Source organism: Pholcus phalangioides, unplaced genomic scaffold, assembly GCF_987345545.1.
Source record: "Pholcus phalangioides strain wild (caught in Gottingen) unplaced genomic scaffold, Ppha-v1.0 ptg000009l_1, whole genome shotgun sequence".
Taxonomy (NCBI): Eukaryota; Metazoa; Arthropoda; class Arachnida; order Araneae; family Pholcidae; genus Pholcus; species Pholcus phalangioides.
The window spans coordinates 11,172,172-11,190,616 of record NW_028301602.1 but is presented as its reverse complement, the minus strand read 5'-3'; the positions used below and the strand labels follow the sequence as shown (position 1 = coordinate 11,190,616).

Genomic DNA, 18,445 nt, shown 5'->3' with positions numbered 1-18,445 from the left:
TTAATTATTGATTGAATGCCGTTTTTATTAGTCATTTTTATATGAATGAATAATTGTGGAGCGAATTATCGGAGTTTCTATTTCCTATGGGGAAATTTGATTCGAATAACGAGTTATTTGGATAACGAGCACGTTTGTGGAACAAATTAAGCTCGCTAACCGAAGTTCCCCTGTATTTCCAAAGATATGGCTTTGTCATTGCATAGGTCAGTAATACGTAACACTATCGAGCCAATCTAAATTGCTTCTCATCAAGGGAAGAGCTCTCTCTCTCTCTCTCTAACGCACACACACACTTCTTGCTTCTCTCAAAGAAAACATCCTCATCCCTCCTTAGCATCGAAAAAGATACAATTTGCGTCACTTTTTTTTCGCTTGTTTGCATGGCATTTTGGTTTTAATGTGAAGTATATTCACTCATACTGTAGTTATTTCAAATGATATTTTTTAAACTTATGCCTGTAATCCTACTACGATATTTTTCAATTATGGGCTTTCCAAATAAAAAAAATCAATAAATTTTTATCTTAGACCAAAATTTAAATTTGACAAAATATTAGAAAAACTATTTCAAAAATATATAAATAAATGAATAAAATTGAAAAACACGATGGGAAATCCGTAAAATAATTTATTTCAGTCCAAAAGTTAAGATAACATGGTTTCAATTTGAAGGTGTGTGTGTGTGTGATGTCACTCTTCGCTATTCATACAATGGATTTAACAGCTGGCTAAATCAAAAATGAATAGCGGGAAAAAAACTGCCTCCTTTTTTGAGAATCGAAGCACCATCTTCTCAAATGCAGAGCATACTTGAGCTATCAACTGATTCAAGTCTGACTGTCCAAGTACGGTCGTTTCATAGGCTAAAGCTGCAAGGAAAGAAGTTCGCTGCTTTTGTAGCATATAGTGGTCCAGCGTACTCTCCGGCCATGCGAGAGGATAGTGGTTCGATTCTCCACGGAAGCAGTTGAATTTTCTTTCCTAAATTTACCTTCGCTTTAGCCAGCTGTTAAAACCTTCGTATATAGTTTCAAGGAGTTCCTAATTTCATAAAAAGCTCTGAAAATTAGGCCAATTTCTTTTTTGCAAGGGGGGTTCTTCCAACGAAACCCCTGAACATTCTCCAACAACTCTTAACTCCATCTCATTTGTTATCAGCACGAAATTTTTGTTTTTATGTTTGTATTTTTTTTTCTTTTTGACTTTGTAATAAAGTGTTCCAGAGTATGCCAGGAAGTTGGGCTGGAAGAGATCTCGACAACGGGATAACTCCGGCAGCAGTGTTCCGGCGTTCCTTCATTCACTGGTGGGTTTTGTTTTCCCAAATGTTATAGTACGAATTCGGTAGAATAGATATAGTTTTCTTGAGATGTTACTCAGACTACTGCATCTGCTCTCTTTTCAACAGTCAGAAAAATATCTTTAGCCATCAGTTCAGGCTGTGCGTATGGGAACTCCAATGGTATCTGAAGCAATGAAATAAAAGAGGAAAAAAATAAACTTTGAAGGTTTTGTACGCATTTCATTCGAAACACATAAATAGAGCTTTTAGTTAAAAAATTGTGAATAAAATCCTTCACCTGTGTTTTCGGACATCTGTGGAATCGGTACCGGCTCAACATGCTGGCCAAGCAAAGTTTCACTTCGAACAGAGCAAAACGCATCGCAACGCAATTCCTTGGACCGGCTCCGAAAGGTAAGTATACGTAAGGATTTCGCCGAGCTTTCTCTTCTGGTGTAAACCTATTCGATGCAAGAAAATACAGAATCAATGAGAATTCTAAATATAATGCATATATTTAATCTAGTACCAAAATGCAAGTTGATGAGCATACCCACCTGTTTGGGTCGAATGTATCCGGATTTGGAAAATATTCCTCATCGTGGTGCATCGCATATACTGGAATCACCACCAGGGTATTTTTCGGTATAACGAGATTCGTACCACTCACTTCATAATCCGTTTCTGCCAGTCGCTGTATACTAAAGAAAAGATCAAAAACATTGAGATGCTCAATCCCACTAATTCAATGATACGATAAATTTCTATAGTAAATAAACATGCTAATGAAAGTGGGAAGAAAATGATTCTTGATTATAAGTATATATTGCGTATGAAATATAGTGAATATTCTCGAATATATTATTGGAAATACAGGTGATTATAATTAAAGTTCCCGTATTCTGAGTAATTATTCTCTAAAACTGCTGATCCGAATATATAGCCAAATTTTCGAGATATCTTAATGAGACCCTAGGAGAGAAATTCATGCAATTAGAAATAGTTCAAATTTTACCACCAGCTGAATATGTGGCACTTTTCTATTGAATTTTACTTTTTCCATGGTCCATATAACGTATATGCCAAGTTTCGATGGAAGAACCTCCATTAACCGCGCTTCATAGGTCTGAGTAATATCACTATATTTCAGCTGGTGGTTTATCGAATCTTAAATGACTTCATTAGCACCTGCCATTTGCAGATGCAAACGATACTTCTAAGGAAGTGCGTTCGTGTAAGTGTGTCTGTGGTAATTTTCTCTTAAGACAGAATGTTTAAAAATGGATTGTTGAAATTCCAGTGACTTTTCTGGTAAAACGTGTTGAAGATTCATGTCTCTCTAGCATTATTGTTTGTTTATTTAGAAATATCAATGTAACATTTTTCATCTGTCCAAACGAGGTTCCTACGCTTGTTCAACTCGAAAAATATTGTGGTTAACATACCACTGGCGAAAAAATAGAGAATAAAGATGCATTGAATTTTCTCACGAACTAGTCGAAAGCTTATCTAAGAAAACAGATATCCTTACACCAACACATGCAGAAACTACGGACATGTTGGAAATAATAAGGCTGTTGCAGCTCGAAAACTAAATCGCGTCATTAATTTTCTAGATGAACTTAAAGATTTTGGGCAATATTTAATAGCATGAAAAATAAAATTAAAAATTTATGAATGAAATTTTATTTTCGTGATCGTCTACGTTTTACACAAGCCCTAGTTGCAACAAAGAGACAATTAGCATGCATGAATGATAGCATCCAATATATTTCCCATAATTAACAAGAGTTTTTTTTTATGATTTTATAGAAATATAGTCATCCTATATATTTATAAACAGGACAATTCGAATTTTGAATAATTTGAACTTCTCAGATGCCCCTGGAGATTCGAATTAATCAAGTTAGACTAGTTATAAAAATTACATTTTAAATCATTTATATTTTCTTATTTTTTTCAGTCGCCTTGTTGGACAATTCGCTTGTTGCAGTTTCAGATTTTGTATTTGTGGAATAAATAAATACGTAACTTACAAAGTTCCTGGCGGATATTTGCGAAGTGTTTCATAAACGACATTGTCCATGAACTTCATGTTTTGCACGTTTTCATAAGTTATTTCTTTCTACATTAAAAAAAAAATACAAGTTTTGTTATGATTAATAAATTAATTTGCATAATCAACAATTATCGAGAATTTTGAGGTATCTGATTACTGTTTTATATCACTTTCTACATATAAAATGGTACTCGTATGAACTTTAATATCATTTTTTGATAGAAACGATATCAAAAGAGTTATCAATAGTTACTATTATTTATAGGTATCATCTAGTCCATTACTTTATGTTACGCATGTTTAATGATACGTATAACTTACTTGGTTCATTCGGAGAACTTCGTCGATCTCAGAGATGAGATCTTCTTGGATGTGTTCATTTAATGCGAGCTCATAAACTGTGAAAGTGATCGTGGAAGCAATTGTCTCAAATCCACTGAGTAAAAACTCGATGCACACTGACATCATTTCGTCATCGTTAAAAACTGCAAAACAGAAATCAGTGGCGTAATTTTTACACTCGAGCCGAAAAATACGTCTTACCTAACTTTGTATCTTCATTCAAAAACTGTGATCTAGAAAAACAATTTAAGAAACTACGAAGAATCGTTAATTTATGACTGTCATAGCGTACTTAAGTATCTAGTATCTAGTAAGTATCTAGTATCTAGTAAGTATCTAGTAATTATCTAGTATCTAGTAAGTATCTAGTAATTATCTAGTATCTAGTAAGTATCTAGTAAGTATCTAGTAATTATCTAGTATCTAGTAAGTATCTAGTAAGTATCTAGTAATTATCTAGTATCTAGTAAGTATCTAGTAATTATCTAGTATCTAGTAAGTATCTAGTAATTATCTAGTATCTAGTAAGTATCTAGTAATTATCTAGTATCTAGTAAGTATCTAGTAATTATCTAGTATCTAGTAAGTATCTAGTAAGTATCCAGTCTGCTATAACAGGTAGAAACCTTTATTTTCTTTTGTTGAAGCACTATCTTGACTTTTTCCATAGGCAATTTTCCCTTCGGAATCCGCAGTGGAATCGGTTTCCTCAACATCATCAGCAGAACAGTTCGTGTTTGAACTATCCAACATCAATTGTAAAAAGTCGTTTCTTTTCTGTGACAGAGTGGTATAATAGGTAGGAAGATGTTAATTTGTCATAGTTTTTAACATTGTTCAATCACTGTGCATTGTTTTCACGACAGTACGACCTCTGAAGAATTAAGGCTGATCGTTCTGGAGGCAATTAGAAGCGATAAACATGTCGCTCGCAGATGTCCGTGTTTGCAAGACTGTTACCATTGCACAGAAAGTAGGAAATGATCTTGAGTGAGTGATTTCCGGTGACAGCAGCAGACGAGCGACTGATCCGGCTCGGTTGGGATTTTACGCATCTTGCCGTTTCTGCTCAGGTGCAGTGTGGTTGTTTGGTTTTTTTTCTCTCGTCACTTGCGCCGTTTTTTTCCCTTGGTTTTTTTTTTCCTCCGTTGGTTTCGCTCTGCCTCCTTTCCCGCATGAGCATGGAATGTGAAAATTTGGTAACTGCCGTTCATTGGTAACTGGTTGTGATGGTTAGTATTAAATGTCTATTAAATTTGTGGTCTTATTCAACTGACTAGACTACGCAGACGCTAGTATTTGCAAAGGGCAAAACATTTTCGTATTTGATAGTGGGATTGATGTTGTGATTAACCAAGAGAATTTCACATTTTTTGCATGGTGATTATTTGTGCTGAAAGCAGAGAAGTATTCGTATTTAAATTTCGACATGGCAGGTTGGTGGCATTCTACGTTGCACCAGACTGGCATTTCTTTATACCGAACCACCGATATTTTGGTTGAAATAGCTGACGCGGTAAGACCACGTTTCCGCAAATCTAGTTCAGTGCAATTTTATGGACGTTGAGATGCAGCAGAAAATGGTGCGTGCATCCTTTCACATCTACAGGTAGTCTGCTTGGTTCATATTATCTTGATACCATCACGGGTTCATTTTGGACACCCTCGGAGAGGATGGATAAAGCGATTCATGCGACTGACTTTTCATTCCTTTTATCCCGAAAATAAAAATCACCTCAAAGTGAGCCGTTTACGGCCACACGGGGTAACATGAGACTGAAAAAGGGCGTTGGATACCAAAGATAAGAAAAAAAATTTAGGAAAAAATGCTTAGTCTGGAAAAAATTCAAATTATGAATTTTGAATTTTAATGAATGAAATAATTTTTGTGTGCAGAAGAAACTAACTTGGTGCTTGGAACAGGGCCGTTTTAAGAGAATCATAGCCCCCCCCCCCTCCCAGGTGAAAGTTATTTGTCTGATGCCCTGTTGACTTGCCTATAAATACCTGCCCAACAGTTTACATACTTTTTCTCGAAAATTGCATTCAAATCTCAATATCATGAGACCCCTCTTCACACTTGTGGCTCCCGGATCGTGCCGGGTCGACCCATGCGTTGCGACGGCACTGACTGGGAACACAATCACATAAACAAAGAATATGTGTCAGTTTAATGAAGAAGAGGAGGGATAGAATGCCCTTAGTAAAAGTTTTACGACTAAATTGCTCGTGTTTAACCATATTACAGTACTTGTTCCATTTACGAATCAGCATTTTCCAGGTTATTTTAATGGTGCGGCTTTCCCGCCAGAGAGCGGCCCGCGACGCTGCAGCTAACCATTATGTTGGCCTGCGAACAGGAAGAAATTGGCCACCCCCGGTGTATATGGTAGCGCGCTTGCCTTGTTTGCAAGAGGACCAGGGTTCAAGTCCCGGAGGAGACCATAGATGGATTTTCTTTCCAAATCACCTCGGCATAATTATCCGAAAAAAAATATATATCCTCGATTATATGCAAAGGCCACAGCAGACAAAATGTCCAACGATGTGGCTGAATAAAGATGCCCATAACATATAGGGATGTCGAGTATATATATCAAAAATACAGCAACCCAATAAGAGCAATAAAAACTAACAATTACACTGCCCAGAAAAAATTATGGTTGTCCCATCTAAGTATCGATAGATTTCCGATTTATAAAAATAATATAAGTTGAATACTATTATTTATTTATTCACAAAACAAACGAGCACCTTCTCCGAGTTTGTGTTATATGTCTTAATCAAGTGTGGACTAAATACAGGTCACCTGGATTCATTTCTCAAAAATTTTGGATTTTTGAATACTTCCTCAAAATGATTAACGAACACCCTTGTCTTACATGGAGTGTAGTCGCAAACTGAGTAGGGTGTGAAGGTTGCTTTCGGTAGGCGACGTCAGACGCCCCTAGTCGCCTACATTAATGTCGGCTGTTATCAACAGCGATGCTTGTCGCGTTTTGACGCTTCCAATGGACGACCAGCCTTAGTTTATCAGGGTTCTTTATGACATACATCCATTTTATGAGGGAATTAAAGTCAGAGTGGTGTAAAGTCAATGATCTTCATTTTGAGATAAAGATTTTACAAGAGGTGTTGTCATAGATTTTAACGTTAAATTTTTTTAAAATTTCACAATCTAGTGACAAATTATCGAAGCTGAGACTTTTTTTTCCCAACTGTTTAGCACTTCAGAATTGTAATTCTGAACACCATTCTGACTTTAAGTCCCTAATATATTAAATTAAATGAAAAGTAGCTTACTAGTCCACTCTTCTTTCTCTCCTGTATTATACTTCTAGTCATCTTTTCAAAGAAACCAAATAAATTCACACTCAGTTTATTCAAATGAAGAGAGCTAAGCATGCTGTTGATGGTCACTGAAAATTCACGCAGTTGCACAAGTAAGTATATTTCATGTAACATAAAAGTTGATATAATGGCAATATTATTCTAAACACACACACACATACGGTAAGGACTTATGACTCTTTACTACTCTTTCTCTCTTTCTCTTTATTTGAATTTTTTTTAAACACACTAAATATACTAACAATTTCCGTACATTTTTTTTAAACTATAATAGTATTTGATTTAATTTTCATATGCTCTAGGAAAACGTGAACCTGGTAAAATATTCCAAAGCTCCAATTTTTTCTTTGTTATATTGCTAACTTTGATGTTGCAATTGTGATTGTTAACTTTGTAAAATTAAAACTCACAATTGCTGACACTGCCACCAGATGACGACTTATCCAAGGAGATGATGTCACTCTCCGCTATCCATACAAAGGTTTTTAACAGCTGGCTGATGTGAAGATATATTTTAGGAAAGAGAGAGAGAGAGAGAAAATTTTCAACTGCTTTGCGGGAAATCGAACCCACGTCCTTTCACTTTCCACCAAAGGCAGTTGAATTTTCTCACTTTCCTAAAATATATCTTAGCATCATCCAGATGTTATAAACCTTCGTAAATTATCATATGTACAGTATAATATTACAAATTCGAAAAAAAAAAAAATTTAATGTGAAAACCACCAATAATTACAGTAGGCTACGTAATTTCGACTTACATAAAGATAGAACCTTAATTTGTCCTAAAGGGCTGAATGCTTCTTCGAAAAACTTCATGTAAAGATTGTTCTGATCATTGAGAGAATCGATCTTTGCGCCGAACGCCGTGGTGGCGATAGCATCAATCGTGAAGGCGCTTATGAACCTATTTTATTGAAATCAAACATATGATGTAAGATACATCATATGTTGTAAGCACTTATGCTACTCTAATACATCTACATTCAAAAATCTTCAAAAGATTTATTCACCTCTTCACATCGGATGGACTTTTAAGTGACGCTTCCGTCTCGAAATTTTTGTTCAATGTCTCAGCACAATCCAGGATAATTCTCGTCATCTACAAATGAGGTGTTAAGTTTCCATTTCGGGTCGTTCGTCGAAAAAATCTGCATAAATACATTCGTGTGCAAAATTAAGAGAATTTTCACACTGCGTCCATTTGATGCATCTATTTGGACGGCCGCACACCCCTCCATGTTTTTGACAGAGGGTCCCTGACTGCTATGAGGTATAGAGAGGAGATCTTAGAGCCCTATGTTCGACTTTTCAAGGGCGCAGTTGGCCCTCGGTTCCTGTTCATGGACGACAATGCTCTTCCACATCGGGCTCATCTGATCAACGATTATCTGGAAAGTGAGAATATTTGGCGTATGGATTGGCCAACCAGATCTTCTGACCTAAACCCTACAGAACATGTCTGGGAAGCTCTTGGGAGGGCAATTGCATCTCGCTATCCCCCTCCGAGAACCTGAAAACTGCGTTTTTGTAGGAGTGGGATCGATTGCCTCAGGGACTCCTCAACTGCCTTGTGTCCCGTCACGCTGTGCGTGCGACCTGCCTGACTGTGAAAGGGGGCCATACCTCATATTAGACTCATTTTCGGTTCGATCTCACAACGTGGATTTTAGACATTCCTGCTATAATGAGCTTTACCGACAATCATGCGCGCGTATTATGACTTTTGCATGGTAAATCTCTTTCTGTTATAACTGTGAATTCGTACGAAATGTCATTAAAATTTGCCCATTTGCTTTCAGAAATTCGACATAATGTGCTAATTCTCTTAATTTCACACACGAGTGTACTTAAAAAGCATCCTACGTAACACAAAAGACCTCCCAAAAACACTCACGCATTCTAGTAATCAGATCATTTTACTCATCCAAGGGGCCGTTCAAGTATTACGTAAGCAAATTTTTAGCCATTTTTTGACCCCCTTCCCTTGTCAGCAAAATTTCGTCATCAGCTCTGCCCCTCTGAATCCAACTCATATTTTCATAAAGGGTGGTTGATGACGTAAGCATTATCCAATCCATCGATGATGACGTAATACTTGAACGGCCCCCAATGAATTAATTCATTGTTACCATATTCAATGTCGTTGTCATATCCCATAAATACACTGAGTGCTCAATGAATTGCGATCACAATACGGACGACTACTACAAATAACTAGTTAATGGGGGCGCGGTAGCCCGGTCGATAAGATACTCTCCAAAAGATGTTTAGAGGTGTCGCGAGTTCGATACCCGGTTCTTCCTTGTCAGAAAACTTTCCTGACACAGGGGTACAACAAAATACGGCGACTTGACCGCAGAAAAAAATTCCAGGCTGTCCCCCATCGAGGGGCTAGCGCACCAGCCTATCGATGAGTATAAAAAACAAGCCTGCCGTTCGGAATCGGCAATAAATTATAGGTCCCGGTCTAATTAGCCTTCGTGTGCAGAAAATGACCGTGGTGCGACAAAAAAATGATCAAATGAACTAGTTTATGTCACTACCCTCAATTGCAGACATACCCGGTCTAATTAGCCCTCGTGTGCAGGAAATTACCGTGGTACAATAAAAATGATAAAATTTTAAAATTTTCCCTGATCAGCATTACAACTGCCACAATTGCGAAACCTTCGCAAATGGTCTCCTATTTTCAAGAAGAATTATTCCTTTTTCCCGATTGCGAGCTGATAACTGCTTCGCCCCAACAAGAAAGTTCACTCCATCCATCTCTTTCATTTCCGTCACTATGATACAAAAATATCTGCCTATTTTGGTATAGTCGCATCTTTTTTTATGTAAGTTAATTAATTCATTATTAGTTTTTAAAATTTAATCAGGCCTTCTCGTCAACTGCGTGTTTCCAATATTAATACTTGAATAAGACACCGTTGAAATATCCATGACTTCGAAATGAATTCTTATTGTGTAATTAGGTTGCTTATGTAATTGACAAAGTAGTACAGTCCACGCCACTTAATGTGTTCTCCTCGTGAAGCGAGATTTCTGATAATAATAACCAAATATATAACATAATATATTCGTGTATATATATAAACATATAACATGTATCCGAAAAAAAGTATTGTTTCAAGTACGGTTACCATGCATCCCGTTTGGTCGAACGGTTTGTACGTGTGGTAAATGGGTAGTGGTAAAACGGGACAATTCTGCTTTTGTTTCTAACATAATTGGCTGCAAAATGTTCAAATCGTTCCATTTTTTTATTCTATTCTAAAACGGGGCTTTTTTTATCCTTTGAGATAAAACCCTGCATGTTTTTTTTTTATTCAGCCATTTTGAGGCATCTGTCTGAGGCGAACTGTCTAATGCATATCATAAATAGACATATTTCACACTTTTTTTTAATTGTGCAATACATGTTTTAGATTCCTTAAGAGAGTTGTGGAAAAAGAAATTTATATCTGGTCAACTGAAGGAAACTGATCAAGAACATAAGAAAATGGCTTTTTTTCCATTATACATTTGCTTTCACTATGGGAAGGCCATTGGTAAAAGTATGTTCACACGTATCTGTACATGCACCACAGCGAATGCTACATACTGATTACGACATTAAGACGGAAATGTCTGTCAACAAGGGAGGAGGGAAAAAACATCTGCCAGCCTCCTACATAGTCTTGCAGCCTGATATCGATAACTTTAGCTGTAGAATTCACAGAAAAGACTTCCGGCGGAAAAAAATATAACATTATTCAAAATCCCGATAACTATTAATGAATTTTTGCCCATCTTATAATATTGGTCAGGTCCGTTCTTTGTAAAAGTGATAACAACACCCGAATGATAACATTATCAGCGGTTCTAAAAAGCTTAGTCGACTGTATTATCTATTAATATCCTTAAAAAAGGGTGAAATAAATTCGGTAGATAATAATAAAATGTAATGTATGTCACCTTCTTGATTTTTCCGGTGGAAAAAGTAGGACTCACGGCAGTCCGGATTCGTTTCCATTGTTCATGATGTGCCATTGACATCATGCTTTCGACTAACGGATCTCCAATCCTTGCGTCCTGTTCAAGGGAAGATATCAATGACCATTATAGTAATTTCTTTATCACAATTAATTTTTGGTATTATGTTTCAGCTCAGTTTATACAAGTTTCGCATACTCTTCTTACATACTTACAAGCCGATCCATGAAATGTTGGAAATCTTTCACCAGAATGAGGCGAATCAAATCTGGTTCACCGACGTATAATATCGTATTCCCGTATGAATGTACCCTTGTCAGAAAAGAAAGAAATATTTAATACATGAGAATTGTTAATTTTACTTCAAAAAACGTATTTCAGTGTGACCTTGGTGAAAACTTACCCGAAAAGTTTTCCATATTTCTTATAATTCTGGCGCAGGCCTAGGTGCAGAGGCTGAAAGAAAAAAAAATTAAAAAAGTTAATGCTGAATTTCAGCCTAACTGAACATAACTATGGTCCAGGATGCTGATTCTGAATGGTAAAGTTGGTTTTTTTTTAAACATGTTGACACGTGTGAAGAAAGCCAACATTGCACGACTGATAATGGTTTTTATCTTCTTTACACTTGCTTTAATTTAATTCAGTTTCGTTGCAAAATACGTGAGTGCACGCATCATGTACGAATAAAAGCAATTAATTGGATTAATGAAGAGAAGAAAGGTTATAAATTTTTCCATACAAAATACCAAACTTTCCATTTTCATTTGGAAATTATGCATTATAGCAGGTAAAAGTGATATAAATATAGTAAAATTTAATCAAACTTTCTTTATCGAGACAATTCGTGATTATGCATATCCACCGCACCGGTGTTACACACACCGTTAAAATCTATATGTTATCTATCTATAGATTTTAACCTATCTATAGATTTTATAGGAACCAATTGCGACCGAAACCAGACGTCGTATAAATGTGAAGGTCAGATAAATAGGGTTCTACTATATCAGTTCTAATGATAGATTTCGATTAAAAACATGCGGGAATGTGCGTGTACGTGTAGTGCAACCTGACGTAAAGTTTGTTTCTGCGTAATGCTTGTTATGTGTAGTGCTGCCATCTGCCACCAGTTTTTTCTAACTATGAGTGAAGTGTTATGATTGAATGATTTATCGTTGTAGGACTGTTGCTCTCTGTGGCGAGACTTTTTAACTGGGAGATCGGCTCGCATTTGCGCCTTGAAGTTGGGAACCACAGAAAACCAACTTCGGCCGACCACCACTGTGGGGTTCGAACCCGGATCCTCGCATCGCGAGTCCATCACTATAACCACTCGACCACCACAGCGGGTTATTATGATACACAATTAATATATAGTAGTGACCATAAGATTTTACACCCAGACCACGACCAGAAACATTTTTCCATCCATTACAAACTTTTATCATAAATTTCTGTGTTTAAATTACGTTTTATGCTTATTTTAATTTCCTGCTTTTACTTCTTTTTGAATTCTTAATTAACTTTTTTATGCAGCATTTTTATGTTATTATAAGTTTTTTAATGCATCTCAGCAATATTCTTACATGTTACTGCAATTAAAATGTCATATATATGATGATGAGATATCATGAACAAATCCATGCTATGTTTTTTATCGCAATTCTATGAATAGCCGTAATACAAACATATATATTATCCATTTCATATCCTTGAAATCCCTTTAACCATACAATCTGCGCCCTGCCGTTAAAAAAGCATAATATTTATTGTTCCAAACAGTTTTCAAGAATATGCAACGAATTTCAAGGCGAGAAAAGAGTATTGACCACGTTTTTCGCAAAACGCACCACTGTGCGACGGGGAATTGGTTTCCCAAAGTGGCAGTATTTCCTCTCTAGGAGTAGTAGACGCTATATACGGGTATAACATAGGATGAAGTGGGTTGGTTTGAGATGGGAGGGTGATTGTCCAAACAGTCTAACCGACTGTTTGGACAGTAACGGGCAATATATGGTCACGTTTTTTGACAATGTCTTATTGGAGTAAATTCAGACATTTTTTTCATGAACATCTCGGGCATTTCTGAGTCCAGTGTCGTTTATCACATTGATGATTTCAACAAAAAAAATTTCTAAAATATTCAAATCTTTTGACTCACGAATATGTTCAAATTGATTGCAGAGAGGAAAGATTCCCATCTCGTAAGCACCGGTATTCCTGCTTTTTTCCAAGGATTTTCTGAAGCAGTCAAGTATCTGGGAAACAAGAAAATGTCCATATAATATCGAAAAGCGTCCATATATACAATGATATTGTTATCATATATATATATATATATATATATATATATATATATATATATATATATATATATATATATATACACTGTATATCGAATGCATATATATCTGAGAAACGTGTTTTTCCCTTCAGGAAATTCAGTTATACGGTAACTTCTCACCTATAGGATATCCATAAAATAAGGAATGCAAATACGATCCACAGTAGGTAAATCAGTATATCCATCTCTGCGCATCCGATGCAATTTATAGTGGCAGAGTTCTCTGCAGAAACAGTAAAACTATTCAAAATTATATTTCTCGGATAGTGTATGTTGTTCCTCTCTTTTGAAAGTAATTTGATATCTCAAAGTGGGTGAAGAGAGAGAGAGAGAGAGAGAGAGAGAGATTACTGAATAGTGTAGCACGTGACTTTTGTAAACACAGAATTCATGTTTTTGAATGAGTCATGTGACAATCGTTGGTGGCGCCAAGGTCATACGCATTTTACGCCAAAGTTGCATAAGACTGCCTGAAATTGATGGAGTGCTCACGACCTTCAAAAAGAGAAAGGTTTCCGGTTGAATAGCATTGTTTAACAGTCGAGAGATGTCATTAGAATAGTCTTCTCTTATTATTTCTGACGATGATGATAATGGAAGAGGGTGAAGAGGCATCAAGCACACTCTAGCCTTATTATAATTTTCAAAATGAGCTGTTCTTGAGTTTGATGGTGATGACTGTTGTCAATGGAGGGGGGAAAAATGTCCAGAAAAGCACGCACTCAATAAAGCGTTGTAATATGGTGTGATGGGTGTTTAAATCCTCCAACATAATAATATTCTTCCTCGTCAGAGAATGTTTCTGTCAGGTGAGAGAGAATATCTGTAAATATGATAAATCCGTTGATTACCTATAATTGCCAGTCATTATGCATAATCACTGACCATTTTGGTATAAGTTTGATAAATTTTCATTTATTTGAATTAAATTCATCAAATTAACTGGTGATTGTGTCTAATCTACAGGTTTAATTAGTGAATACGATGAATCGTCAAAGAAATTACTGAAATTTACCAGAATTATGTGCTCAAAACTTTAGTATGATCAAAATAACCTACTGAGTTGTTTACTTTCGAATTCAGAAGAAAGATGACAGAACTTCTTGAATACTTGACAAGTATTTCTCAAAAACAAACTTCATGTTAGGTACCCACACATATATACTGAAGAGCCAAAAAAACTGGTACACCTGCCTAATATCGCGTAGGGCCCCCGCGAGCCCGCAGAAGTGCCGCAACATGACGTGGCATGGACTCGACTAATGTCTGAAGTAGTGCTGGAGGTAATTGACACCATGAATCCCGCAGGGCTGTCCACAAATCCGTAGGAGTAAGAGGGAGTGAAGATCTCTTCTGAACAGCACGTTGCAAGACATCCCAGATATGTTCAACAATGTTCATGTCTGGGGATTTTGGTGGCCATCGAAAGTGTCTAAAGTCAGAAGAGTGTTCCTGGAGCCACTTTGTAGCAATTCTTGACGTGTGGGGTGTCGCATTGTCCTGCTGAAATCGTCCAAGTCCGTCGGAATGCACAATGGACATGAATGGGTGCAGGTGACCTGTCACCTGTCAGAGTCGTATCTAGACGTATCAGGGGTCCCATATCACGCCAACTGCACACGCCCCATACCATCACAGAGCCTCCACCAGCTTGAACAGTCCCCTGTTGACATGTAGGGTCCATGGATTCATGAGGTTGTCTCCATACACGTACACGTCCATCAGCTCGAAGCAATTGGAACTGAGACTCGTCAGACCAGGCAACGTGTTTCCAGTCCTCAACAGTCCAATGTCGGTGTTGTCGGGCCTAGGCGAGGCATAAAGCTTTGTGTCGTGCAGTCATCAAGGATACACGAGTGGGCCTTCGGCTCCGAAAGCCCATATCGATGATGTTTCGTTGAATGGTTCGCACGCTGACACTTGTTGATGGCCCAGCATTGAAATCTGCAGCAATTTGCGGAAGGGTTGCACGTCTGTCACGTTTAATGATTCTTGTCAGTCCCGTTCTTGCATGATCTTTTTCCGGCCGCAGCGATGTCGTAGATTTAATCTTTCACCGGATTCCCGATATTCACGGTACACTCGTGAAATGGTCGTACGTGATAATCCAAATTTCATCGCTACCTCGGAGATGCTATGTCCCATCTCTCGTGCGCCGACTATAACACCACGTTCAAACTCACTTGAATCTCAATAACCTGCCATTGTAGCAGCAGTAACCGATCTAACAACTACGCCAGACAGTTGTTGTGTTATATAGGCGTTGCCGACCGCAGCGCCTTACACTGATTGGTTCCATATCTCTTTATTTGCATACGCATGCCTGTACCAGTTTTTTTTGGCTCTTCAGTTTATATGGAACATTGCAATACCTACCGATTTCCTTATTAGTTCAAACAAGAATATTTACGAGATGCACTTGGGAAGTAATAGCATCTACTACATTGTTCCTCAAATTGTGCGTCGCGGCTCCCGGGAGCGTCACCAACATTTCTCATGAACGTCACCAACATTTCGCAATCAAGTATCAATTTTACGAAGATAATATAATACAACAATATCTCGACAGTCCTTTTTTACGAATGAAAGAATTTGAAAAATTATAATCACGAATATGTCTTACCTATAAGATATTTAGAAAATAAGAGATGTCAAAATAATGCACACAATAGAGCTCAATAATTCCATTTACTCTAACTTAGTGTTTCCCAAAGTGGGCAACATCGCCCCCTGGGGGTGATGGAAAGATCCAGAAAAGCGATAGAAGCTACGAGTATAACATAAGATCCTATGGGTTGGCTTGAGTTAAGGACTATGAGAGAAAACAAATTCTGAAGAAGGGGATGAGATGGAACAAAAAGTTTAGGAACCTCTGCTCAAATTGGATACAATTCACTGTTACACAAACAATTATTTCTCTCGTTTAACTTTTCTTTACAAACTCCTCCATGGGGTTTTTAATATTGACACATCCAATATTCTAATCCAACCTTCACATTTCTCTGTTAGACTCAATCATTCCAAAAAATTAGTAGTTACTGCCGGAAAAGACGCAGCAAAAGTAATAGCATCCTCGCATATATAAATTAAAGAGAAAGAAAAATGAAAAAATCAATGTAATGTATATGGAAATATAACAGGAAAAGAAAAATAGCATAGCACGTGATAACAACAAAAAACGACGTCATTGGTTCAAGATGGAGTCGCCCTTGAGATTTAAGTGGATTCAGTATCTTCTATGAAAAATAACATACGACGCTGAAAGTAACAGCTCCATCTGCTTTTTATTTGCAATCCCGTTAGTTTGGGATTATCTTGGAATTGATAAAGGTGTCAAATAAAGTCTCAACACGTCTGATAGATTCAGATAAAAAACTTACTTTACCGTTCAATAAAGCGTAAAATATTGTTCATGATAAAAATATTACATCGCGCACACAGAAGAATACTGTAACAACTAGAAAAAAACCTGAAATTACAGAATAACGAAAATAAACTTCACCTTTTCTATACAAAATGCTGCCAACAAGAATGAAACTTCTGCTGCTTATAATGCCCCCTTTGTAGGTACAGGAATGTCACTATCACCGACTTTCAGTAAAAGAAAATGTTGTTTTGAACATGGAATCAACTCAATTTCGTGAAGTTTGAGTTGCGACAGTTTTCTTCTAGGTGTACGACCTGTTAATTTATCCGATGTCGTTGTGATGGTCTCCTTTACAACCAATATTTAAATTTCATTTTTTTTCCCCATTAACTACATTCATAAGAAATTAATCGATACTTCACGATCAATGTACAACTATTGTATTAAAATACCGTCAAGCCGAAAGATACCCAGGCCACATCGCCAAAGCTTTTCAATGGTATTAAAATACCATTGAAAAGCTTTGTGGCCTCTTGAGACCCTTTAGAAATTTTGGGGGGGGGGGGACAGATTTTTTTTCGAATGCATTTGACATGAACTTTTTCTTTATTTACCTTTTGGGGCTACACAAATAGGATCAATAGGATTTGTTCATGTAGGTTTCACGTTGTATTATCGGTCTTCGCTGGTTAGAGATATGCTTCTTCTGCTCAAGGGATTTTCTCTGGAGCAATAGTTCGAAGTTTATTCATTTTCCTTCTGCGAAAGATACATTTTTGGCATTAAAACTCAGACGTTGCACAGATCGGATGTAATCGAACATAAAGAGGGACTGGGAATACAGTAAAAGCACCCTATCCATGAATAGCGAAACTATACCATCTACACGTCATTGTCATTTCAAGAATTTCATCTCAGACAAGAAGCTTAAATCATCATGGGATGATTGAACAGGCAGCTAAAGACATCATCTAAAAGCAATGGGAACAGTCTTTATGGTCAAAACGCATCTGTTTTGGCATTCACTTATGTAGGGGTCACGTTTAAGATGATTCATATCTGGTAAATACTGAAGTAAATCGACGTGCATAATTACGCTATTTGTATTGGCTCAAAAGATTTGTGTCATTTCATTTTCACAATTTTTCCCCCGGGAAATAGAGCATTCAGTTTAATTACATATTAATTGAATCAAAAAGTGGTTAAGAAATTCAAGACATGCCAAGAAAGGAGTTGTTCAGGAGAAAAATGAAAAGCATAAAAAATATCGACAATATTATGAGAACTTAAACTTACTTTAAAATTTGGCTCATGTTTATGTTTGCTACCAATAATTTTCATACTCAAACACTGTAAGGTTTAGGAGAAAAGAGTGGAGAGAAGGCCTGGGAGAGACAGAAGTCGCGAGAGAAAGAAAATAGAACGATTTAAGACATTCGAAAAAGAAAATAGTGTGAAATTTTGTACCGGAGACATGAAGGTTTTGTTGGGGATGTTGGATAATAAATGAAATAAAGTGTTTTCTTCTTTTGGGAGCCTAGAACCCAGTTATTTCACCCTGAAATCATAGTAGAAGTACAGCCGAGGACCTACGACCGATAAGTCGGAGGACAGTTTACTAACACCCATACAATTTGTTTCCCACTGAATTTTGATGAATAAATTCATTAAAAATTATTGTCTGTTAATTACTTTCATCTGGTTGCCAGTGCTGGTAAA

General features: G+C 36.8%; 1 protein-coding gene across 1 annotated transcript; it reads right to left on the bottom strand.

The window, feature by feature from the left end:
• Nucleotides 1–1,203: 1,203 nt before the first annotated feature.
• Nucleotides 1,204–13,718, bottom strand: LOC149081747 (cytochrome P450 3A7-like). Its single transcript, XM_089237176.1, has 14 exons — nt 13,480–13,718; nt 13,177–13,273; nt 11,416–11,468; nt 11,228–11,324; nt 10,995–11,111; nt 8,051–8,139; nt 7,799–7,944; nt 6,990–7,105; nt 4,313–4,463; nt 3,666–3,829; nt 3,322–3,410; nt 1,843–1,986; nt 1,584–1,746; nt 1,204–1,469 (listed from the first exon to the last, which is right to left on the bottom strand). The coding sequence occupies exons 1-14, from the start codon at nt 13,542–13,544 to the stop codon at nt 1,380–1,382; spliced, it is 1,581 nt and encodes a 526-aa protein (XP_089093302.1). The 5' UTR covers nt 13,545–13,718; the 3' UTR covers nt 1,204–1,379.
• Nucleotides 13,719–18,445: the final 4,727 nt, after the last annotated feature.

Bases quoted from the DNA above. Each gene is read 5' to 3' on its own strand.
- LOC149081747 (XM_089237176.1), bottom strand. From the start codon at position 13,544: ATGGATATACTGATTTACCTACTGTGGATCGTATTTGCATTCCTTATT. The intron at 11,469-13,176 runs GTGAGTCAAAAG...TTTTTCTTTCAG, and splicing joins CAATCAATTTGAACATATTC to CCTCTGCACCTAGGCCTGCG. The intron at 1,470-1,583 runs GTGAAGGATTTT...TCATTGCTTCAG, and splicing joins ACAGATGTCCGAAAACACAG to ATACCATTGGAGTTCCCATA.